We start from the raw sequence: 26,796 nt of genomic DNA, 5'->3' as shown, positions 1-26,796 counted from the left end.
CTGATGAGCATAAACATCTGGTGCATAACTTTACAGCGTCACATATACCACGAATATCATGGAATTTTATTCCACCATTATCACCTCATCAAGGGGGACTGTGGGAATCCACAGTAAAATTATTTAAACATCATCTCAAACGGGTAGTAGGTGAATCACTTTTCACATATGAAGTATTCACCACCTTCACCACTGAGGTTGAAGGTATTTTAAATTCAAGACCTCTCACACAGATGTCCTCTGATCCAAATGACCTTAATGTCCTTACACCTGCACATATTCTAATCGGTGAACCTATTCGAAACTTGCCGGAACAAGATTACACTGATACGCCCACCAATAGATTATCATTTTGGGAACATATTACCAAGATGAAACAACATTTCTGGGCTCGTTGGCATATTGAATATTTACACGAGTTACAGAAACGTCATAAATGGGCTAAGGACACCGCTAACATTAAGGTTGGCGAAATGGTCCTCCTGGTGGAGAAAAATGCTCCGTGTACTAGTTGGCCACTTGGACGAGTGATCGAGATAAATAAAAATTAGAAATTTCTAATTGAACTTAAGTTCAAATTTTTTACTAATAACATAGATTTTCAAAACTGATTTATTAATTATTATCTTACATCTTATCGTACCAAATACCAACCCATGTTTCTCGTTACTTTACAGTGCTTTACAGAAAAAAAAAAAAAAAAAAACAACAAATATGGTGTTTACGCACGCGCAATAAGCAATAATAACCATAATAACATTGAGCCTTCAATATTATTGTTTATGTTGATTGCTGTCAAAAAATTTAATAACAACAGTTAATGCAAAACTACCTGATCTAACATAAATCATGAATATTTTAGTGAAATCTTGTGCTTTTGGCTTGGTAAGAAAACTCATTTTCATAATCGATAATTTTATATTTGTAAATTGAAAATATTTTGTTGAAATTACAGGTTAGAAGCAATGTTATTGCGAGATCTGTTGCAACAAGTTTAATAAATAAAAGTGAATTTGATAATCTTCATCATCCTGAAGGTCGAGAACCATCAATTCCTCCTTATGTTGAACGACAAGGTGAAAGTTCTGATTTAAAAAGAGCCAGGTATAATTTATATTTTTCTATTTGAATCCTATTATTGATACTATTTTTGTAATTGCTTGTTTATTTATTTTTTTCTTAAAGATTAGTGTATCAATCAAGAAAACGAGGAATGTTAGAAAATGGCCTTGTGCTCAGTACATTTGCCAAAAAGTATTTGGATACATTTGACGATGAAGAACTGAAACTTTATGATCGTTTAATAAATTTACCATCAAATGATTGGGACTTGTTTTACTGGGCTATTGGTGTTAAACCAACACCTCCAGAATTTGATAATGAAATAATGAATCTTTTAAAAAAACATGTTAAAAATGAAGACAGACAATCAAGGATTGTTCAACCAGACTTGTAATACGTCTGTTAACAAACTTAGTAAAATAATTGTTATATAGCTAAAAGTTATTCAATAATTATAGAAAGTAAGAAAATATATTTTTATTCTTACATAATTATTTATACACTAAATTTAAACTTAATTGTACAGAAACATCATTGAACTTTTAAAATAAAACTTAATGTTTAATACTGTATTAAAGAGAGATCGAAAAAAAAATTAATTGATTTGTTTTTTTAAAGTCCTAAAGTTTGAAAACGTAGTGGATCTCTGAGATATTGTGGTTTTTGTGTAAAATCAACAAGACCAGGTCCCTTATTAGTAGTCTTAGTATTCTTAGTAGTTGTAGTAGTACTCTTAGCACGTCCACGCGCTGAATTTGATGAGCCACCTTTTGCATATCTACCTCTAGAAGAACTACCACCAGCTTTATATTTTTTAGCATTACCACCAGCAGTTGCTGAACCTCTACGTTTAACACCACTACCACTAGGACGAGATGAGTCTTTAGTATCAATCCAAGTACCTTCAAAATCATCATTATCATCTTCAATTTCTGCAGCTTCTTCTTCTTCAAGTTTAGTTTTTAATTTAGCATAATCTTGACATATTTGTAATAATGGTCTTCCACATTTTTCATAATTTGCTTTTGTAACATGAGGAATTTTTAACATTTCTTGAACTGTTGTTGGCATTTGTTGGCTCATTGCTCGAATTGCAACTAAATTAATCATTGTTGTTGCTTGCAAATTTAATGCACCAGCAATACCATTTAAATCTCTCATTAAATCAGCATAACATTTGTCTTGAAGTTCTTTAAGATTATTATTTTTAACTGGAACTTTTGATGGACCAACTGTAACTGTCAATTGGCTAGTTGCTTTTTTCATTGGGAACATCATTTTTGACTTAGGATTAGTCATAAATGCTTTTGTTGCAGGACCAATTTTTAAATAAGCTGCTACAATATCTTTATTAACATACATTTCTTCTTGAATATAGCTATCAATTACCAGTTTGTGTATCAATCTTTCAAGATCATTTTTATTCCATGCTTTACCCTTGGCATAAACAGGAAGTTTATTTAAACCAGTATCTCGAAATTTTTTTAAATCAGCACCCTTGACAATTTCAGTTAATTGATTTGCTGTTACATTATTTTTACCTGCTACATTTAAATCTCTAACAGCTGTTATAATTGCTTTAGCCATATCAGTTACATCAATTTCTGTAAATACTTGTATATTACGACAATTATCACATGCTGTATCTTTATTTTTAATGCATTTATTTTTATCAAATTGTTCACCAAAATAATTTAACTGTTGTGTTCTACGACAATCTGTTTTATTTTCACAAAATGATACCATTTTATATAAATTATCCATGTGTGTTTGTAAAACTGATGGTGGTGGTCTATCTAATTCAGTCATTTTACGATGTCTATGAACATCAGAATAACTATAAAATAATATACAATCAGCATTTTCAAGATCACGTCCAGCACGTCCACTTTCTTGATAATAACCTTCAATTGATTTTGGTAATGCAGCATGAATAACAAAACGTACATTTGGCTTATCTATTCCCATACCAAATGCAATTGTTGCACATACAACTTTAACATCATCAGATATCCATCTTGTTTGTACTCGTGTTCTTGCTACATCAGTCATACCAGCATGATATGAATCAGCACTAATACCATTATGACGAAATTGATCAGCAAAATCATCACATTCACGACGTGAAAAACAATAAACAATTCCACAATCACGTATGTATTTTTCTTTTATCAATGCTATTATTTCGATACAACTTTGTTTTGGTTTTTTATCAACAACAGTATATTTTAGATTTGGACGATTAAAACTTGATAAAAACCATTTTGGTTTAGTCATATCTAATTGATGTAATATATCACTTCTAACACGTGGTGTTGCTGTTGCTGTTAATGCCATAAATGGTACTTTTGGAAAATTTTCTCTTAATACTTTAAGCCTTTTATAATCAGGACGAAAATCATGACCCCACTGTGATACACAATGTGCTTCATCAATAACAAAACGTGATAAAAGATTTCTTTCATATAAATTTGTTAATACTTGTATAAATTTTTGTGATGCTGCTATTTTTTCTGGTGTAACATATAATAATTTTAGATTTGGTTTACTTGATGATAATTCACGTGTAACATCATTTGCATGTTTTTCACTAACACCACCAAGTAAATGAGCTGCTGGTATATCTAATGATGTTAATTTTTGTACTTGATCAGTTATTAAACTCTTTAATGGTGATACTACAATTGTTACACCTTGACAAAGTATTGCTGGTAATTGATAACACAATGATTTACCACCACCAGTTGGCATTAATATAAATGTATCAAATTTTAATAACGCTGCATTTATTGCTTGAAGTTGATTTGGACGAAAATTATAAAGACCAAATATTCTACGAAATAATTTTAACATTTGTGGTGAATGATTGTAATCTAAACTATCAAATTCACCACTAACACCATCATTTTTAACATCACCAGTAAAATTTCCCATTTCAAAATAATTTGACCTTGAACCATTTGATTTAACTGATATTTGAGAACTTGATTGTTCAACTGAAGATTGATTACTATTGCCAAATACTGGAAGATCTCTTAATTCATTTGACAGAGATTTTTCATTTAGTTCTTCTATAAAAAAATCATCATCATCATTGTCAAACATATCTTCATACTTAAAATTATCACTTTTGTCTGCCTCAACTTCAGGTGTTGAATCTAATTCAATCATAGTTGAGTCTGGACTTTTTTCAGCTTGATACTTGTCATTTTTATTTGATGTATCACATTTATTAGATTGTAAATTAAATAATGGTCTTGAAATGTTATTTTTTACTTGTGTTTCAACTGATGGAGATGGAATTTTTTTTGTTGGTGTAGGTGATTTGATAACTGGTGATTCACTTTGTCTTTTTTCCCATAAACTATTAATTTTTTTAGCCATTGTTTGGTGTACTTTTGCTTTAACTGGACGTTTTAATTGAAATGAACCTTTTACAATTGGAGATGGTGAACTTGTTGCACATGAACTTGAACTTTCATTATGCTGAGCAAAATCAGCTTCTGAAAATGAAGTTTCATTATCAATAACACCACGAGAATTTATTGGTGATGATTTTCTTTGATGTGATACAATTTCGTCTCCTATATTATCACCATTTGTTACTATTTTATGAGACTTGGTTGGTGAAGATTTTTTTAATTCACAAGATTCATCATTATTTAATTTAGCAAATGGATCTTTTGATTTTGTTGATATTGTTTTTGTACTTGACAAATTAGTTGAACTATCCTTTGAAATACCATTTGATATTTCTTGTTTTATAGGTTTATCTTTATTTGGTCTTTCTTGAACTGAAATATTTAATTCAGATTCTTCATCACTTGGAAAAAATTCTGTTGGCTTTGTATTTTTTTCTGCCAATTCTAATTTTTTGGTAGCCAAACGACATTTAGCTTTTATTTGTTGATGAAGAATTTTCATTTTAGAAAATGTTGATTCATCAAAACCTCGAAAATTTTTTAACACTGATACAGGAATTTTGTCAAATGCTGAATAAAATTTTTCTAATATTTCATAATCTAAATTTATAAGACCTTTTTTTTGTTCAATAAGATCAGATTTTTCAGTTCGTATCCCAGCCATTAATGGATTTGATTTAATATTTTGAATCCAAGGTGTTAGTGTATCATCAATTCCAAGTGGTTGTAAATCAACTTTAAAATCAGGTCCTTGCCATTTATCTGGACTTTTTTTAGAACACATTGAATCTTCTTTTTTAATAGGTTTTTCAAAATCATCATCTGATGACTCTGATATAAATTTCGTTGGCTTTTTTATTGCTATTTTATGTTCTTGTGAATTAATAATTTTTTTTGGTGATACTTTCATTCTTTGAGCTTGTGAATTTCTTGATAATTTTTTTGGACTAGAACTATCATCATTATCACATTTTTTTTCTGTTTTTAAATTATCTGTTTTTAATTTTTGTGATGTCCCTGTTTTGTATGTCGTTAATAAATCATCACTGTCAGATGATGAATCAATAATAAATTTTTTTCTATGACACACTGGTTTGTCCATTGGTGGTGTTAAATTTTCTTTTTCACTGTCAACTTTTATTTCACCACCAAGTACAGCTGACTGATCCATTGAGTCATCAATAACATACACTGTACTTGAAAGTAATTCTAGTTTTTCAGGAGAACCTAAGGAATCATCTGAGTCTTTCTAAAATAAATATAAAATATAAATATCAAAATCTATTAAAAATGTTTTTTTTATTATTGCTAGAAATTATTGAACTTACTTACAACTGAAATAACAGACAATCTATGTGATTCATTAAATTTTGATAGTATACTTTTGTCTCCAAATTTTCTGTAACCAAAATAAATAATTTTTCCATCATTAGCATCATAAAAAATTGTTATATTTAGGTTTTGACATTACCTAAAGTTTATTAATATTTTTCTAACCTTTGTGATGAAGGTTTTTTATATCTGAAAGTATCAAGCCATTCCTGCGAATTTTTTTTATCCGACATTTTATGCCATTCAAAGATTTATTTCATAAATTTTTTTTAATAAAACAATAACAATATGACTTTGTTTCAACTTACAAATGTGTTAACAAGAGAATAACAATATAAACAAACAAAACAATCAGCGTTAATCCTTAATCCTTATATACATATGCCAACTTTGGCGATGAGGATTGCCATTCGGCACTGTTCGGTTCGGGATAGTTCGGCACGCTGGTGTGATTAAAGGCAGAAGTCCACTGTACAAATTTTTCATAAAATTTAAAATCGCGGCGGAAATATTCAAATAAAATTAAGTTAAAAGTGACTATTTCGACAATTTTTGAGTTTTTACACATCCCGGGAGAAATTACAAAACCCTTTGAAAAAAATATACTTTATTAATTTTTTAAAATCATTTGAAGAAATAGAATTACGATTGAAATTCCTTCAAATTATAAAATATTATTTGTCATGGAAAAATAACTTTAATAACTGCAAGTAGACCGGCTTTGATAGTTAAGTTCATGAAAGAAAGCAGCCATTAATAATTAAACAATAATAATTTTTTTATAACAATTTAATTTTTTAAAACACTATAATACATTAACAAAAAATCATGTCTACCACAACAAAATATCAAAAATTTTCTACGATCACAATTTTGAACTTCCGGGTTTCCGAGTGAATTTTGGAACGTCCCCACGAACTCGAAGCGTCAGCTGTTTGCACTTTGCAGCTGTTATGTGTGCATGTCACTATCTATGTCAGCATGTGTGTGCAACTTGAAACTTTTTTTTTTATTTAAATATTATTAAACATTATAACTATGTTCAATACTTAAACAATTGATTTTTAAAAATAATTCATTCAAACGTATTAAGCAATAATCATCTCACCGGTTTAAAGAATCATTATTTCGACATTAACAGTTGTTGTGTTTATTCTGTTTAAATAATATTAGTGACAACATAAATTCAACATTTATCGTAAGTATTAATAAAATTAATAATAATAATTTATTGTAATATGAGTTTAATTGATTATGTATTTTATATTGTTTTATAATAGAAACAACATTTATATTCCGATGTAAACAGACTGCGCGTCTGTCAAATCGACATATCGCTAATCGATATATCTGCAATCGATATCGCACTATTATTAAAATATTCAATAGTTGTGAGCGATACAATATTATATATCTATTTTGTAATAGTTATTTATTTTCTTATTATTCTTAAATATTTAATATAAATGGATTATATAGTTTGAAAATATTATAAATAAAGATTATATTTTTAAAAATAACAAATTATGATTAGACAAAGCAGCCAGCTTTTCGTAATATTTATTTATTTTCTTCTGATTTATAAATATGAAATAAATTAAATATATATTTATATATATATAGGTAACTATATAAAATAAAATACATAATATATCTTTGTTTATAATATTTTAAAACTATATATATTGAATATTTATTGTAAATATTTATTGTAAATATTTGTATTGTTAAATTATATTTATATAAATAACAAATTACGATTAGGCATGGGCAGATAATTGATATTTTAGATTCAATGAATATAATAAAATTTTCTTTTCTTTTTTAGTATCCATTATGATGAAAAAATCAACTAACGACTGTCGTGGTGAAAACCAAGATGTCGAGCAAGATGTAAAAAAGCAAAACGGTAATATCTTTAAACTTATCTGTCCCTTTAATTTTTTATTATAGTAACAGTTGTAATAATACTAATATTAAATTCATCTTTATCGTAGACTCATCAACGATAAAAAGACAAATCATGGATGACAGTAGTGAGACTCATTTGCCAACTACAAAAAAAGAATCTAAAACAGCTTCTATTGTCAATCGGTTAGACATCGAAACGAGTTCAAATCAATTCTTCACAATATATGTTAAAGCTGAAGTTGATCATTATATTATTGATACTTTATCACCACAATTACCAGGTCCTGCATTGGTGACTGACCAAACACGGCAATTGAAAGATGATTCAGATGCTATATTACCGTTGACACCTCCGAAACCACCAGTATCAGCAGCTGAACGTCAACGTCAATGTCGTGCCAGAAAACGTGAACAACAATTAAAAGATAATCCAGATGCTATATTATTATTAACGTCTCGGAAACCACCAGTATCAGCAGCTGAACGTCAACGTCAATGTCGTGCCAGAAAACGTGAGCAACAATTACAAGATAATCCAGATGCTATATTATCGTTAAAATCTAAGAAACCACCAGTATCAGCAGCTGAACGTCAGCGTCAATGGCGTGCCAAAAAACGTGAACAAGAATTACAAGATAATCCAGATGCTATATTATTGTTAAAATCTAAGCAACCACGACTATCAGCAGCTGAACGTACTCGACAATGGCGTGCCAAAAAACGTGAACAAAAATTACAAGATAATCCAGATGCTATATTATCATTAACACTTCAGAAACCACGGCTATCAGCAGCTGAACGTCAACGTCAATGGCGTGCCAAAAAACGTGAACAAAAATTACAAGATAATCCAGATGCTATATTATCATTAACACTTCAGAAACCACGGCTATCAGCAGCTGAACGTCAGCGTCAATGGCGTGCCAAAAAACGTGAACAAGAATTACAAGATAATCCAGATGCTATATTATCGTTAAAATCTAAGCAACCACCACTATCAGCAGCTGAACGTACTCGACAATGGCGTGCCAAAAAACGTGAACAAAAATTACAAGATAATCCGAATGCTATATTAACACTTCAGAAACCACCAGTATCAGCAGCTGAACGTCAACGTCAATGGCGTGCCAAAAAACGTGAGCAACAATTACAAGATAATCCAGATGCCATATTATCGTTAAAATCTAAGCAACCACCACTATCAGCAGCTGAACGTACTCGACAATGGCGTGCCAAAAAACGTGAACAAAAATTACAAGATAATCCAGATGCTATATTATCGTTAAAATCTAAGCAACCACCACTATCAGCAGCTGAACGTGCTCGAAAATATCGTGCCAGAAAACGTGAGCAACAATTACAAGATAATCCAGATGCTATATTATCGTTGAAACCTCAGCAACCACCAGTATTAGCAGCTGAGCGTGCTCGAAAATATCGTGCCCGGAGAAAAAAATTGTTGGCGCAGCAACTTGATACAATTGAAGATGATCTTATTATTTATGGTGATGTGTCTCAAGAATTTAAAAAAGAAAATGACAAATAATAAATATGGGTACGCATGCTCTGTTTGCGAAAGATTGGGGTTTAAAAACGATTTGGAAGCTGCATCTTCAGAGTATGAAAATCTTCTGAATACGATTTTACCGGGAATTGCAATTGATAACATTAAATTATGCAACACTTGTCGAGTTTCATTAAAAAAAAAAAATTCCCACAATGTCAACTTATAATGGCTATAAACGTTGTAAACTCGTTAGTTAATTTTTTATTATTTTTTATTATTATTTTGAGGTTTTACTCATCAAAAAATCATAAAGGCTCAAACGGTTGTTTGCTGATTCCGATTGATATTGACAGAGCAGAATAAATAACTTACCTATATGAAAAAAAAAAACAATTTGAATCAGTAAAAGCTATTCAAAAAGAAAAAGAACAAAAAAAAAATTTTTCACATATATATACCAATTGGAATTTCTAGTTGAATTAAATGTGAGTACATTTCAGCAATGCTATCTTGTAAGGCCTGATCACCAAATGTAAAATAAACAAGCGATCTCTTGTTAACAGCAGCAGCCATCAATTGTATAAAAACTTTGAGTTTTGGATCACCACGAAAAGCTCCACATCCCCAGTTACCAGTTGAAATTGCAGGTAAATTATCTTGATTACTTTCTACAGAACTAAAGCCAACATATGCCTTTACAAAAGAAAAAAAAAAATTAATAAATAAGTTTTTCAATAACAACCTCATATGAATATTAAAAGACTAACCTTGTTGAGTTCACGATTGATTTTTTGTATCGTGTATTGTTCTTTTCTTTTTGTAAATCGGTATGCATCCATTGCAACTACAGAAGTTTTACGTCTTCCACTACTGTCTCGTGGTGTTTCATCAATAAAATCTCCATTCCATTTGAAGTAATCACCGTAACCCTCATATTTACTGTACTGCTCAATTCCAGTGATAACTAGAGCTTCAGTATTTTCAAGTACATCTGTGAATAATCTTGTTACAATCAACTCTGGACAAATAACAAATCGAATTTCTTCTTGAACACATCCCCAATTTAAAACACCTCCTCCGACTTTTCTAAAAAATTTAACATATAAATAAAATTGTGTTGTTACTTATTTAATTTACTACAGTCAAGGTTTTTTTTTTTTTGTTACAGTATTATTTTTTTTTTTCATAGAATACTTACTTGTTGGCAAAATCTACTTGCAAAAGACCAGCAGCATTGGACTCAATCGTTCCTTTACTTGTGATATGAAGTGGTGGAAGTTGGTGAGTCATTTTACCCCATTCTGGACAATCATCTAGAGGTATATAACGACGTTGAAATGTTACTGTTCCTTGAGGTGCTATATTCAGTAAATAAAATAAATGAATAAATATTTAAGCAAGCTATAAATAATATTAAATTAATTATCCATATTGATACTTGTAAGAAAATAAAATGTATGGTGAGAAAATATAATAATACCAGTCTAAATGCATGCATACTATAATTTTTTTTTAATTATTCAACTGAATTTATATATTGATTGATTAATTTTACATTAACTTACCAACTGAAGTAACTCTGCGGAAATAATGAATCAGGCATCTTAATTTTTCTGAAACTGCTAACGATCGTTGAAATTTATCATCTTTATAAGCTCCAAATAGTCTATAATTCCAAAATGTATATTCATAATTATAATACACTATAGTTTTTTATTTTATAATTTTATATTATTAATAAATAAATTATTTTCAAGACATAAGGTAAATGAATTTTATAGGATAACTTACCGATAAAAATTAACGTTTGGATATTTTTTGTAGTTGGGAAATGTACTAAAAAATGCATTTGCTAAAAGCGAAGCAATTTGAAGTTGACTCATACTTAATGTGGTGTTTTTATGTTTTTTCAATACTGGAATTGAGCCAATAACAAGAGTCGGTAATTGCAGTGCTAATTGTACCATTTTTGGAAGCAAATTTTTAAAGAAAGTTTCTGTTTCTTCTTTTTTCATAGTCTTAAAAAAAAAAACAAAATGAATATTTATATTGCAATATTATTCGGTAATAAAAAATGTTTTGTATTTAAATTTAAATTGTTTTTTTTTTTTTCCTTTTTTTGTGTAATTAAAACTTACAATAAAAACTTATATAAAATTGCAAACAATAATTTAAATTAAAGCCAGTTAATAAACAAGAAAAAGCTGATTGATTGATCATACGTTTTTTTCAGAAAGTCTGAAATTATCATACATATTTTATGACATATATACCTCGGAAAAGAAATAATGGAGTGCACGAAAATTCCATTGGTTAGAAAACTTTGAGTTGTAAGAAAAAATTGCAGCTTCCAATTGAGCACTAGACATGATTTTTTTTTGCAAAGCTTCAATAATGACTTCCCATCTAGGTTGATAACCATTTTCCATTCTTTCCTGTCATAACAATTATTTTTTAAATTAAATTCACAGAGTTATATCTGTATGTAATTGATAATGATATATGATGATGCATGAAATGTATTAATACTTCAATAAATTTGATTGTTAATTGAAGTTTAATGGTTCTTATCACTTACTTTCTCTTTAAATGGATACATGGTCCACAGTGAATGGGGCATTTTTACCCAATCAACATGCCAGTGGTTGGGAGGATGCAGTGGACAAGGCTCTATTTGCATTTGTGTATCAATGGGCAACTGTTTAAACATATTAATTGATTATAATAATAATATTAATAATAATGTTAATCAAAATAATATTATGAGAAAGGTTGAAATTTTGTTTATTGATTAAATATGATTTTAGAAATACTTACTTTAAATAAAACAATGTGAGAATCAGATTGGACAATTGGCGAATATTCTTGATATTCAAATGGTCCATGATGGTTGTAAATATTATCAATACTTATTCCTTTCCATGGTTGATTTGGTTTATCTTCAACTGTGAGAGAATTCAAATCACACTCTATCGAAGATTCTAAGTTTTCCGGTTCCATCTTTGCAGCATCTATAAAACCATTCAAAACAGAAATGAATTTTAAAAAGTTTTAAACTTTACTTAACGTTGGTAAAATTAAATAGATACATACAATTAACTGGCTGGTTACAATCGATGGTGACATCTGCAGATAATGCTAAATTATTTTCTTGAGTTGTCATACTTTTTTATATTATTTTCAAACCACAAATTTATAAATTACTAAATGGATATAGTTATATTTATTTAATTAATTAATATTTAATTTAATTCAATTTAATATCAAATAAAAAATAGTGTAAATTTAATAAAATTAAAATAACGTTATGGCACAAGCTCTTTGAATATGCAGACACAAATGACACAGGTGTTTTATGCTGACCAAACTGTTCTATCCATCCCAACACAAAAAAACCGATTGCATGTTTTGTTGTAATCGTACGACTTTAAAAGCGACACACGCAACTAAAAACTAATTTCATATTATGTTGTAATCGAAAAGACTAGAAGTACGATTAGAGAACCATTACTTAAAATGTATAATACAGCTGATTTATATTTTCCTTTTTTTTTTTTTGTATTTAAAATTAAAATATTTCTAGTTAGCAAGTTTTGCAATATCGACTTTTCACTTTTATATTCATAATTATAAAATTCAATTTATATCTCCGAAAATAAAGAGAAACTACCGAGACAGAAAAAATTATGATTAAAATAAAAAAATATTTATCAAATGACAAAAAAAATAATAAGGGTTATATATTTTACTTTTCTGAAGCGAAATATGTGAGATTCAATCTGTCGTGTCTGCATATCGAGTGATTCAATTGAAAATAAAAATGAAAAAAAAAATAAAAAAAAGAAATGAGTGTTTATAGAGTTTAATTTTTTTTAATAATGTTAACTTTAGCTGGATTGAAATAAAAATTAACAATGAAAAACGAAATAAAAAACAAAAATAATGAAAAATCTTATCTCATAAAATTCGAAAGCAATTGCTGGGTATTTACATAAAAAATAATTCACTGTTTTAATGATTGATTTATATTAGACAGATATATACGGAAATTATTTTTATCTTTTATATTTCAAGTTAAAGAATTCATTGAGTTTTATTTGTTTCCCTAGTTGTTTTTTGTTTAATGGTTAAATTATTATTTAGAATTTGAAGGAAAAAGTCTAAAATTATTTTGGCATTTAAAAGATGTTCACCTTTTTATTGTGAATTTAATTGTGTGTCAGTTGTAATTTTCTGGAAGCTTATTGGTGATGACAATTGTCTCTCTAATTTTGTTTTTCGAAATTGCAATTAAATTGCAACGAGAAACATAAAAAAATTGAGCTGTAAATTATTTTTTTAAACGAAAAGATTTCTTTAATTTTTAGTAATCATGTGTGAATGTAAAAACAAATTACATTCATGGAAAAATAAATAATTATGCATTTTTTTAATTTATGTATATATTTTCTATAAATAGATGGTGTTGATGCTGTTAGCCTTGAGGTTGGTGGTCATGCCTGCACCAGGTATAACCCCCGGCAAACAAAGATCATAAAATTATTCGAGAAAGTATCTTAAAAATTTCACTCATTGACTCCCACGTGCCTTCATTTAATTTCCACCAATTTGATTGATGATTTTTTTGATATAATGATTTTTTTCATAAATAAAAAACAAAACAAATTAATTAAAATTTATACAGACAATTGTATATTACAATATTTTTTCTCGATGAATATAAATTGTTTAATAAATTTTTTTTTTGCATGTAGTGTATTTTTATTCAAAGCTTTGACAATTTTTATGAACATTTAAATAAATTGTTGACCCGAAAATAATTATCGGTCAAATACCTCAATGTTTTTTTTGTTGTTTTGAATTTTGTATTTTATTTTGCCAATTTCAATCCAGTTTTTATCATCCCATCTACTATGTGATTTTGAACCAAAAAAATAAAAAAAAATAAAAAAAAAAAAAACAAGTTGTCCAAGAAATCGATATACGATCATAGCTTCGATGAAAATCAATAATGAATAAATCTTTGTCTATATATAACTTTTAAATATAAATTCCATTAATTTTTATATATCTAAAAATTTCAAATTTAACTTTTTTTTTCTCACATTTTAAAAGTCGATTATATTGAGAAATTATATTGATATTTATTGTTCAATAAAAAGTGAAATTTTTAAAAATTGTCAGAACAATGATGACGGTTTGATCAGTACAATGAAGCGCACGGTATAGGTCGATGGTTCCTAGAGGATAAGATTCTTGGTCACGTTTCGATTGAAGAATATCACGAGCAAATAGTACAAGATATTTTTACGTAGGTGGGACGCTTCGCGTCACCTACGTATTGGATTTGTCCACCGAAAATTAAAAAACGCTCTCATTTCTTCAGTAATTGTCAGAGACATTTCGTGTTAGAACCAAAAGAAGCGTATTTTCAATCTCTTTAATTTGTATATTTTCGATTTTTTCTCAAATAATTATTAAAATTGCCAGAACCAAAAATGTTAAAAACCTTTTTTTCGTCGATAATTAGATATTTTACAAAAATATAAAATATAAATTGATTTTTTTCGATTTTAAAATTTGATTTACTAAAAAATTGTCTCTTATTTGAGTGAAAATATTGTTGATGTTTTATGAAAATTATCGATAATGAATATACCTTGATAAGAAATAATTAAAAAATCAATGATAATCACAATTTTTACAAAAAAAAAGACAACATGAGTGAGTACTATCGTGATTTTTAAGGAGCTGTTTGATTATTGTGAATATTAAGAAACAGGCATGCAAAGTCTCGTTTAAATGATAAGAAATATTTTTTTCAATATGAATTTTTTCGTTAGCGATATTTTGGGTATTTGTTTGTAGTTATTAAAAATATCCTGGTCTTAATATTTAAATAATGATATCGATCTAAAAACAATATTCTATGAGAGTAAAAAAAATACAGCAATTTTATTCAGGATTAGAGTTACATTATTTTTTTTTTTTTTTTCCAAAAAAGATGAAATGAGGTGTTTGAGGCAGATATTTTCTGGCATAGACCAAGTGCGTAGTTCACATGGTCTATGCTAGAATATATTTGCCCCAAACCATATGAAACCAATTATTGTAGTCAATATTGGAAAAAAGTAACGAATTTTTGAAATAGTAACTCTTTTTCAACGATGTAACTCTAAATCCTCTATAAATGCAATAGATTCGAACTTGAGACCACAAGCACTATAGGCAGGGTCGGCTCTTGCCGACTTAACCATCAGCTCTCTCGATAAACTTGGAAAAAAAATTATAAACTTAATTATTGATTTGAACAAAAATTATTTAGCTATGTATATCAAATTTATGGTAAAATCTAATCATATTTCATTGAAGCATGTATTTTAATTTGAAGATTATTTAATCGATAATTAGATATTTTATAGCTACAATATAAATCAGATTTTTTCGATTTTAAAATTTGATTTACTAAAAAAATTGTCTGTTATTTGAGTGAAAAAATATTGTTGATGTTTTTCGAAAATTATCAATAAACCTTAATAAAAAATAATTTAAAAAATGCATTAACAGACGACCTTTGGTCTTTTATCAATTGGAAATTGAAAATTTCCAAAACTCCGGTGGGATAGCGCGTTTGGTTACATCATTTTTGGTCCAATATTATTCACCATTATTAGATATGTTTTTATTATGGTTTTAGTAGACTTTACTTGTTCAATAGATAGTCTTCACTATACCAATGATACGAACAACCATAAACTTGTTACTTTCTACTATGTTGTGTGTTTAAATTCACCATGACCGTGAGGGTACATTTGGAAAATGAACCGTACTATGTAAACCTTTAAAATGTGCTATGCAACTCGTAGTTGTTACTATATACAAAATGGTAAAAGTTATTAGGTCTGTAGTTAGTTTCACTATGCTTGCATGAAAGAAGAAGAAAATAAAAAAGAAAAAATATATATAGACATTTTTGATTCTACTACTGTTTTATACCTGAATGGCAATTTGGGTAAACCATCGGAGTTCAAATCCAGAAACACGGGTTCGAATCCCGAGTTAGGTCAAGAAATAGCAAAGTTGAGAAACATGTATAAAGATAATAATAATTATTATAAATAATTTAAAGTTATTTTTTAAATAAACAAATAATTCTGTTTTTTTTTATCGAAAATACAAATAGAATATAATGAAATGTACTATTGAACATCGTAAATCTCACCATGCAACATAGTAGATTTAACGAACGCTAGACTTGACTATGCAACATAGTACTTCTTAACAAGATACATCGTATCTTCTCCAATTGGAACATTGTAAACTATACTAGGATAAAAAATTTTACTATGTGCATAGTACATGTTATTATTTTTTCGAAAACGTCCCCGAGTACCAGAAAAAATAGTAAAAATAATTCTTTTTTTATAGTAAAACTAATTATTTTTTTTTTACAGTGAATAAATTAAATTGATTAAATTAACTTGAACATCATGAAAAATGTAATGAGAAAAAAAAAAAAAAATTTACATCCATAAAGTCTCTTATTACTGGGATTAAAATGAATTCATATATGTGTATTTTTTTTTTTTTTTCTTGCATGTTTATTTTAAAATTCAGTATCATTTGATTGGAAAAAACTGTTCATCTATAAATACTGAAGCAATTAAAACATTTAATACATTTTCATTATTAAATTCTGTATAAAAAAAAATTTAATATCTGATATAAACAATGATAAAAGCTGAAAAAACAATATTCAATTTTTTTGATTGATAAAAAAGACAAAAAGATAACGAATTTACTATGACAATATTAATTTATTTTTACTTTAACATTTTTATGATAATTCAATATTAAAATAGGAAAAATGAATTACAAATGAAACTGTTTGTTAATCCACTGTAATGTTGTTTAGTTTTAAATAGCTGTTCATGTAATGTAGAAAATTACTGATTATTCAGACGATATTAAGATGAACCATGAGAAGGATCTACAACACGAGCATTGAAAAGTTGTGTGCCTGTTTTTGTTGCAACAATTGCACAGAAAAATGGTCGGTTAACGATAATTTCACGTGGTCGAGAAAGTGAAGGAAGCATGCTTCCAATAAGACCCGTTACAACTACAAAGAAAAAATATAATTTCATTAAGACAAATAAGTTATTTAAATAACAAATACATCATATACAATATTTGAAAGCTTACTTGTAGCAGCTGCAGCTTCACTTCCTTCTTCATTTACTTCAATAAAAGCTTTTTGAATTACTTTACCAACGAAAAGAGGTTCATTTGATATACCAGAAAAGTCAGCTTTATTGGGATCAAACATATCAACCATACCTATCTGAAAAAATTAACATAAAAAATCAAGATTTCGAGGGAATATTTAATTTTTACTTGGATCGAATAAAAAATAAAATGACAAATAATATTCTATACCTTTTTCAGTGTATCATCAAGTAACATTCTGCTTTCAATTTTAAATTTTGGTAATTTTAAAATAATGTTGCAGGTATAGCCACGCAACTGCTGAAAATTTATTTCGTGTAAATTTTCTTCAATTTTTTTTAATCCATCAATTTTATTTGGAAGAATGATAAACATGCTCATTGCATCTTCTGCACTGTTTCTCTGTTGATAAAAATTAATTTTAACTAACAATCATTTTTATTTCTTGATGTAATATGCGATCTAATTTTATTTTTTGCTGACATACCTCGTATGGGAGTTCCACGTACATGGCATCAAGTTTTTTAAGATAACCATAATGATATGTAGCTTTTTGTTCCATCATTAATACGTTCTTTTGCGTTTTCTGATCAATATTAAATGGTTCTAGTTTTGTTGCTCCGGCATTAAACTGACTATCCCAGCTTCCTCTGAAGTAAATCGCATTGACAATTACCAGTCTTGTCGATGGATCAATGTCATCTATTAAAAATTAAATAACTAACGTAAGTACATTGATAAGAAAATAAATAATTTCAAGCTATGATTCAGATATAACTCACCAGGTTGTAGAATGTCTTTTATTCGATTATTAGTTTTAACTTCACACCAATTGTTAATTATTTTTCGAGCATTTTCACATTGACCAAAATCAACCAGCTGTAATTCTGATCTGAAGAAATCTTTTGTTATAGAAACAAATGGACAATGTACTTGCATGTCGTCAGCTAGAAACAATTTATTGGCAATATCAAGTTGAACATTTTTAGTTGCCTGAAAACATTCAAATACATATTGTTGTTAATTAATATTTTATATTGCATTGTAAGAGAAAATTAATAAACAATAATTTTTATTATGGATTACTTACATTAAACGTGTCAATGAGATGTTGATAACCCAATTTATTCACTTCATCATCTTCACTCAAGTGCAGTACTGAACGTATTTGTTTTGCGGTATCATTTCTTGCACCAAAAACTGTCATTGCGAGTGCAATTGAGGCACTGATTGGCGAGCAAATAAAATTACTTTTTTCATCTTCAGTAGCAGTCTGAAAAATATTTTAAAAAATTGATTTATGTCAATAACTATTTTTAATTGTATTCATCATTTGATTTTATACAAATTAAATACCTTGTAAAAATTTGTTGAAAATTGTGCAATATTTTGTGTAATATTTTTTCGCCACAATTGTCGGTTTTTTGAATCAGACATTTTTTTCTACAATATATTGAAAATTATTTAAGTTTTTCTTTCGGTCAACGACACGTCACGATATTACACAAAAGAAGACGATATTACAATCACGTCGAAATTATTTAATAGGTTTTTTATATAATTGTATTGGTTATGCTGCTTTGAGCTGCTCACACTAACTGAATAATACACCTCAGCGAGTTGAATATACTGTTTTTCTTATCATACCCCTGGTAAGCTTCCACCACTCAAAAAAAAAAACATATACAGATAACAATCGAGTTGGCCACGTTAGTTCGATGTGTTGTAGAGAAAATTATATATGACTAATAGAATATTAATAAAAACACGTTAATGGATTTCGTCAGATGATGATATATAACTATAGCCATATGTTATTATTAGTATCGAGTTTTATTTAATTTTTTCCATAAGCAAACAAGATTGAGGATTAGAACAATTTTAAAACAACTAAATAAATCAAGTAATCTCAAATAAATTTTATTTAAATTCAGTTTGCTTTGACCACTTTCATTAAAAACAATTTTTTTTTTTTTAACAAGGTTGCAAAAACTTTCGTTGCAAGTCCAATTACCAATAATAAAATTTTGCACTGCAGTAGACTCCTTCAATATTTTCTCATTTATCCTCAATAATAACTAATTCAATTTTAGACCAGATATAATAAAAAACTATTTATTAACAAATTGTTTATTGAATAACTCCAAATATTTGAATAGTTAATTTATACAGATAATATTTGCAAATACAAATTAATTTCATATAATGATTCATGTATTTTTACTCTACTATAGTAAAATTTCATGAGATCACGAATAAAGTGTTGAAAAGGAATAAACAAAACATATTATTCTTATATTTCATAATTTATTTATTAATATTATTACTATACCTATAATCATATTATTTATATGAATTTCTGTTAATGAATACATTACATAATTCACTATCTAAAATCCATTCGATAAAATATAACCAACCATTCAGATTTAATTATCGATTTACAAGCTGTTTTGAACTTTTTATGACAATTATGTATCCTCAAAACAATATTATTTTTACGATACTTATAGCTGCTTCGTCGGCGGTAAAATTGTCATACGAGTGTAGCCGACGAAAAGACGTTTAAGATCTGGACAGTTTTTTATAAATTGATTAAAGCCAACATCAGTTATTTTTGTACATCTGTCACGCTCTAAAAAGTATAATCCTTTTAATTTTTCGAGAAAACTGTCTGTAACACATTTGAGATCGCTAACGTTTAATCTTCGTAATGATTTTATTCTGGTTATGGCATCAAGACCTTCTTCAGTAATAGATGTGCAATGACTTATATTCAACTTCTCGAGATTTTTACATTCATTGGCAATAGCAATGAGATTACTGTCTCGAAAGTTTTCCACACATGTCATATTTAAATATTCAAGATTTTCCAATTTTGATAAGTCGTCAATAACTCTTGCAGAAAAAAATGCATCAACATCAAAATTATCATTATAATTATTAGTATTACAATTACTATCATCATCATCATCATCATCAATAATTTTTTTGTTAAAGTTTATTTTTAAATATTAGAAATAATTTTTCACGGTGTGTTTTCCATGATTTCTTAGAAAAAGAAATCCTTCAAGATTTTATTTAATTGTAAAAATTTGTTAAAGATTTCTAGAAATCATAAAAATCATATCCGAAATCTCAATTGAAGAAATTAAATTGTTTTATTACATCATATAATTTTTAGTTACCATCAATATAAATTAATAAATTTATAACTGAAATTATGTCTTAGATAAATTATTTATACATAAATTAATTATTGTTTTTCTTCATATATACAGATATTTAAAAAGAAGAATTGAAAAAAAAAAAAAAAAAAAAAAACATGAATCGATGAATATAATTAGCGTTTATTGGTGAAGCAGCCAACAAAGTAATGATAACAACTTAATGAGTTGTTGATAACAAAGTGATACGTCATCTTTTTTTTTCTAAATTGAACGACTTTGAGCGCGACACAAAAATATGCCTACTGTTAAGGTTGTTTGCCGATAATTGAATTTCTACTTGATTTTTTTTAATTAGGCTTATTTTTTGAATAAAATAATTATCTATGTTGATAACTTTTATACACGATAATATAGGGTGAAATAATTTTTTTTTTCTCAACCAGCTTAGAGTAGATTTGATTTCTACTTGAAAACTTATTTATTTTTATCAAATTGTAGATAAAAAAGAACGAATATAATAAAAAAAAATAAATTATGTTTTCCACGAATTTTAAAAGTTTATCAAGTTTTAAAAAAAAAAATATTTTCTTTCTCGTGGCGAGTGATGCACACAGACGTGACATACACAAGCATATAATGTAGCAGTGTCCTATACTTGCTTGCTAGCACAGTTTAGTGTCTGTATGTATATGCACTATAATAAAATATAATCACCTGAGATTTGTCATTACGAGTTTGTTAAAGATAACATTTAAAATTGGGATTTCCAACTTGAGCAGCCAATCAACGAAGTCCACGTTGATAAACTCTCGTCGATAATATTTTTTGAACACCTATAAATTCAGTGGTAGTTTAACGACGGTCATAGTTGGTAAATTTTTGTATATCCATCAAGATCAGTCTATTGAATTTGGAAAAAGAGTATAAAACATATACTCAAGATGTCAACTCTAATAACAATGCTGTTATTGGTGACGATTCTTTTGTTGGCTGCTTCAGCAACAAATGCAAATCCAACAAGAGCTAATTACGAGGTTTGAGCTTTTCCTTTACATATAATTCATTTAATAAATAAAAAAGAAAATTGTAATTTTTAATAGGTATTTAAATGTTTTTAGTTTTTTCATCAACTCGATTTTTGTAAATTTATTTTCAGACGAGAAATCAAGCATATTATGCTGGCATTTCAATCACACTTGGATCTACAACTCTTTCAGTAAGTTTGCATTTACTAAAAATTTTTACATTTATATATTATCAACGAGTAATTATTGTTTAAAAGATTTTACGTATAATTGCTTTTATTTTATTTTTATGAAATTTACACAGTATTTTCAAGCTGGTAATGGCTTTTAACAACTGAGTTGTTTTTTTTTCCAATTTAATTTTTGGTAAATTGATTTTCAGAAATGTAATGGAAATTTTTATTTTGGCACTCCAATCACGCCTGATTACAAAGCCACAGATGATGAAATTGCTGAGATATATCATCGTATTCAAGCTAACTCCGAGGTTTGAACAATTTTAGTTTTTTAAAAAAAATTTTTTAATTAATAAAATCAAAATTTTTATCCATATTTTATCAATTTTAGAATGTTGTGTATTCTTCACTAGAACTTATTGTATTTACCGATTGTCTGGTAAATGTAACTGTCAATAGCTGTCAAGGAATTATCAATATGAGGATCCTCGATGGTGGAATTCCCCACATGAAAACTAAATTGAAGGTTCGAATAATTTGAGTTTTCTTTTTTAATTTTTTTAAATAATGAAATCGAAATTTCAATACATATTTCATAAATTTTAGACTTGTTTGTACACCTTAGCAGAACATATTGTAATTTCAAAGTACGTGAAAGATAAAGTTGAGTATTATAAACATCAAAAAATGCCAAGTTTTCGTGATTTAGGAGAAGATGATTACTTGTTTACAGATGAAAAAATTGACAAAATGAAAACTAAGTTAGAGGTTCAAACAATTTTAATTTTCTTTTTTGATTTTTTTAAAATAATAATATCAAAATTTTAAAGCATATTTTATAAATTTTAGAATGGTGAGTATTCTTTACCAGAAAGTAAAGCAATTTCCACATATCTGGAAAATCAAGCTAAGTACAAGGAAGGTCAACCAATTTCAAGTTTTGTTGATCTCGAAGAAACAGATTGTATAGCCACAGATGATCAAATTAAAAACATGAAAAAGAAGCTTCGGGTACGAACAGTTTTAATTCCCTTTTTTAATTTATTTATATAATAAAATCAAAATTTTAATACATATTTGATGAATTTTAGGGAAGAAAGTACTCCACGCCAGAATGTATCGCAATTTTGAAGTACATGGAAATTCAAAATCATTACAATAATCTTCGAGAAGAATGAATAATCCAAATGACACCACAATAATAAATTTCAAGTTTTTAATTCAACGGAATTTATAATACATAAATACTATAGTAAATAAAAAGAGAAAAAAAAAAAAACAAACCATAGATGTAATTGCAAAATAGTGGGCAACGTCCCGATAAAAAATAAAAAATTATCAATTCATAAATGTAATTAAAATTAAGAGTGGCAATAAATAAAAATCCTTTATAATTGAATCCATGAATAAATAATCATAAAAATAAGTATCATTATGAGTTTTTATATTCCTGACTAATGGGCACTAGTGGTGGTGGAACATCTGGTATTTTATCACGTTTTTTTTGAGCTTGTATATTAAAAGATTATTCTTCTGTTTATTAACATTATCACCATAATTTAATGATGATAATAGCTAGCAGGAAAGGGCTATTGTTCAATTGACATTTGTCCAGGATAAATTGACTAATGAATCGAGATTATCAGTTACAATTTGAGTTGGTACTACTTGTGGTGGTGATTCTGATCGAGGAAATGAATTAAAATAGTAAGAAAATGAGAGATTATTGTATCAGTATTAATACATATGATTATGAAATTGTTAAAAGTTTATCATTTAATTTATTTCACTTAATAATCAACTTTGACTATTTTTGAATGTGAAAAATATTTTCAAGAAAAATACTAAAAAAAAAAAAAAAATAAAAAATAATAATTTTGATAAATAAGCTGATATCCATCTACGTACATGAATATATAATCACCTGATGTTTGTCATGACGAGTTTGTTGAAGATAACATTTAAAAATGGAATTTCCAACATTAGCAGCCAATCAACGAAGCCTACGTTGATGAACTCTCGTTGATAATATTTGTCAGACACCTATCAATTCCGAGGTCATTTAACTAGCCGTCACAGTAGGGATATTTTTTCGTCTCCGTTTATGTTTATATTATATTACTTTGTTGGCTGCTTTACCAATAAATGCTTTGTATTCATTCATGTTTACTTTTCTTTTTCTTTTCAATTTTTCTTTTTAAGTATGTGTCTATGAGAAAAGCCAAAAATTAATTTATGGATGAATATAATTCATCTTATAGACATAATTTTGACTATAAATTTATGGTGACCAAAAATTATATGATGTAATATATAGAACAATTTAAATTCGTACACTTGCTAAATTATTTTTAACATGATAAATTTATATATAAAAAATTTTTCTTGTATATATTTATATAAATATGTCAAGTATATGGAACCTCCTCGTTACCGCCAGGAGTAAATTTATGTTTTGTTTTTATTATAATGTTTTTTTAAAAGACCATGGTATGACCCAGTAATTAAAAAAAAACTAATAAATGAATAACATATAATCAAAATAAATGAATGGTTATGATCATCTACTAGTAGAGCTTGAAACATAAATTTATAGATAGAGGGGGTAAAATTTTGGAGTGGAAGAAAAATGTCCTGATTTGGTTTTTTCAAGATATGGTAACCCTACATCAAGTACTTTTAATTGATTATAGTCATTATTAATGACTATAATGATATTAATGACTCATTAATTAAATCTCTTTATCCAAACTTAAATTGTTAACTTACTTTTTTTTTTTTATCGTGTTAATTGTGTTGTTAACATTTTAACAACTTGCAAGTGTGAACACTCATCATTGAAAGAGAGTCTGTTTATCATTTTTTTTTTTCAGTGCCAAAAATAATAAAAAAAAAAAAAGACCAAGAAGATTAATCTAATTAGAGACTTCTATATAATATTGTTTTAATCATACTCAAATGTGATTTATAAATTTATAAGCTCAACAAATATACAAATTATTGAATCTAAATTATAAACTTTGAATGAGGTCATATATATTAACTTGAAAAATATATACACATGAGGTATAGTTTAAAATCATAATATATAAAATAGATGTATTCATTTCATTCGTTGATAATATTGTAAATTAATTTTTTTATTATAGAAGAGAAAAAAATTATTATAGGAGGCGATAATATTTGGAGACGATAATTTAAAATGTCGGTATGACTCGAGATATTTGGTGCCAGAAAATTATTGAAAAACATATTGAAATGTAAACGTTGAGTGGTCAGATTGAAAAACAAGTATGTTGTTGATTCCCAAGTGAAAAAAATATATTTATTGGAAATATAAAATAAATTTAATTTATATTTAAAATATATGTGAATTAAATTTGATTAATGTTTTAAAAAATATAAATTAAATTTAATTTACATGTAATTTATATTTAATTCATATGTAATCTATATCTATACAAAAAGTAAATTTATTTCATATTTTTGAAAAATATAAATTAAATTTGAAGTACATCCAAATTTTTTTTTTGCAATGTCGAAAAAAAAAAAAATTTTAAGTAAATTTATTTTATGTTTTGAAAAAATATAAAATACATTTACTTTTTGTATAGATATAGATTACATATGAATTAAATGTAAATTAAATGTAAATTAAATTAAATTTATATTTTTTAAAACATTAATTAAATTTAATTCACATATATTTTAAATATAAATTAAATTTGTTTTATATTTCCAATAAATATATTTTTTTTACTAGGGTTTTATAAATATTTTATTGCTTTATTATTATAATTATAAATATTTATTATTATTAATAAATTTGACAAGTAATTTTATTTCCAATTTAAAAATGAACAAGTTTATTATTATTGGTAATTTATTTTTTGAATTAATTTTCTTCATGAATATTGGTAATGTATTTTTTTTTTCTCGAATATACGTATAAGTTTTCTGGAAAATTTTATTCTCTTTCAACAGCAGATCAGAAATATTTCTTTTTAATTGAGAAAAATTATCACTTAGAACAAATTAATTGCTAGTTGAAGAAAGGACAATTCATTAGTTTTTTATCTGAATAATTCTATTTCGTTTTTATTATATCTTCTTCGGATTCATAATTTTTTTTCTTCTCTTTTTTCAGCTGTTGAAGCTAAATTAAAAAAAATATTATGTGTTATAATAATTTGATAGTTAATGAGATAAAAAGATGAAAATAAAAATTAATTAATTATACACACATGGACAACTTGAAGAGACAAAAGACGATTCACTATTTCCTGTTAAAACGGTTACTTCAACAGCTTTATTATTGCCATTTTTTAAATACAATTTGACACTGTAACAAAAAATATATATATAATGTTATTTAAAACTAAACTAGTACATTTTTATATTTTTACATGAAAAATAAATAATAACTTACCCATCTTCAAGTATAGTCCAATAAATTTTATTATTAAAAGCTGCTAAATTGGAAAAATAATGAGGTATCATTTCAATTTCATTAAGATCATTTGCATTCAATGGTCGAACAGAAGTTCCAATATCAATACATTCTAAATAAATAAAAAATTAAAAAATTAGATTATTTTTATTTTTCACAATGTTGAGTCTTAATATCAAATACTTACCCAAAATATGATAGTCTCCGACTTTTTTAACAACGTATAATTTATCAGTTGCATAATCAATAGCGATGTCATCTATGAATAGATTTTTTTCTCCCTCAAATAGTAAACTTGCACTACTATTCGGTGAATTAGAAGTATACCACAGTTCAAAGTCAATTGAAAAAAATAATTCGCTGAAAAAAACAATTGAATAATTCAAAAATTATGCAAATGATTTATTTATTTATTATGTATTTTTTTTTTTTTAGTGAGTAAATACAATAATTGATAAATTTTTTATACGATTTTTGATCTATCAAATTTTGTAAATAAATTTTATATTTTA

At 26.8% G+C, this 26,796-nt stretch overlaps 5 protein-coding genes across 11 annotated transcripts; 2 read left to right on the top strand and 3 right to left on the bottom strand.

Moving 5' to 3' along the window:
* Positions 1-738: 738 nt before the first annotated feature.
* LOC122859431 (succinate dehydrogenase assembly factor 2, mitochondrial-like) lies at positions 739-1,658 on the top strand. The gene is made up of 3 exons (XM_044163027.1): positions 739-885; positions 956-1,104; positions 1,186-1,658. Exons 1-3 carry the CDS (start codon positions 850-852, stop codon positions 1,454-1,456), a joined length of 456 nt encoding a protein of 151 aa, XP_044018962.1. The 5' UTR covers positions 739-849; the 3' UTR covers positions 1,457-1,658.
* On the bottom strand, positions 1,645-6,221 carry LOC122859430 (Bloom syndrome protein homolog). Of its 5 annotated transcripts, none has more exons than XM_044163024.1 (4): positions 6,125-6,217; positions 5,956-6,025; positions 5,817-5,883; positions 1,645-5,733 (listed from the first exon to the last, which is right to left on the bottom strand). In XM_044163024.1, exon 4 carries the CDS (start codon positions 5,653-5,655, stop codon positions 1,675-1,677), a length of 3,981 nt encoding a protein of 1,326 aa, XP_044018959.1. In that variant the 5' UTR covers positions 5,656-5,733; positions 5,817-5,883; positions 5,956-6,025; positions 6,125-6,217; the 3' UTR covers positions 1,645-1,674. The 5 variants fall into 5 exon arrangements, with proteins under 5 accessions (XP_044018959.1, XP_044018960.1, XP_044018958.1 ...); XM_044163025.1 differs by having other exon boundaries at positions 5,982-6,025; XM_044163023.1 differs by having other exon boundaries at positions 5,813-5,883; positions 5,956-6,221.
* A 523-nt stretch (positions 6,222-6,744) lies between these two features.
* On the top strand, positions 6,745-9,675 carry LOC122859429 (trichohyalin-like). 3 transcript variants are annotated; one of them, XM_044163020.1, is made up of 4 exons: positions 6,764-7,014; positions 7,645-7,725; positions 7,814-8,782; positions 8,987-9,335. In XM_044163020.1, exons 2-4 carry the CDS (start codon positions 7,653-7,655, stop codon positions 9,271-9,273), a joined length of 1,329 nt encoding a protein of 442 aa, XP_044018955.1. In that variant the 5' UTR covers positions 6,764-7,014; positions 7,645-7,652; the 3' UTR covers positions 9,274-9,335. The 3 variants fall into 3 exon arrangements, with proteins under 3 accessions (XP_044018954.1, XP_044018955.1, XP_044018953.1); XM_044163019.1 differs by having other exon boundaries at positions 6,745-7,014; positions 7,814-9,675; XM_044163018.1 differs by lacking the exon at positions 6,764-7,014 and adding an exon at positions 7,179-7,237 and having other exon boundaries at positions 7,814-9,335.
* On the bottom strand, positions 9,666-12,397 carry LOC122859813 (poly(ADP-ribose) glycohydrolase-like). Its single transcript, XM_044163500.1, has 9 exons — positions 12,328-12,397; positions 12,052-12,245; positions 11,813-11,932; positions 11,534-11,669; positions 11,026-11,233; positions 10,800-10,900; positions 10,433-10,592; positions 10,002-10,320; positions 9,666-9,927 (listed from the first exon to the last, which is right to left on the bottom strand). The coding sequence occupies exons 1-9, from the start codon at positions 12,395-12,397 to the stop codon at positions 9,679-9,681; spliced, it is 1,557 nt and encodes a 518-aa protein (XP_044019435.1). The 3' UTR covers positions 9,666-9,678.
* Positions 12,398-17,201: 4,804 nt separating this feature from the next.
* Positions 17,202-20,315, bottom strand: LOC122859812 (leukocyte elastase inhibitor-like). The gene is made up of 7 exons (XM_044163498.1): positions 20,019-20,315; positions 18,554-18,736; positions 18,246-18,456; positions 17,951-18,165; positions 17,674-17,763; positions 17,440-17,578; positions 17,202-17,356 (listed from the first exon to the last, which is right to left on the bottom strand). Exons 1-7 carry the CDS (start codon positions 20,313-20,315, stop codon positions 17,202-17,204), a joined length of 1,290 nt encoding a protein of 429 aa, XP_044019433.1.
* Positions 20,316-26,796: the final 6,481 nt, after the last annotated feature.

The sequence above is a fragment of the Aphidius gifuensis genome, linkage group LG6 (genome assembly GCF_014905175.1).
Source record: "Aphidius gifuensis isolate YNYX2018 linkage group LG6, ASM1490517v1, whole genome shotgun sequence".
NCBI lineage: Eukaryota > Metazoa > Arthropoda > Insecta > Hymenoptera > Braconidae > Aphidius > Aphidius gifuensis.
This window is presented reverse-complemented; position numbering and strand designations above follow the sequence as displayed.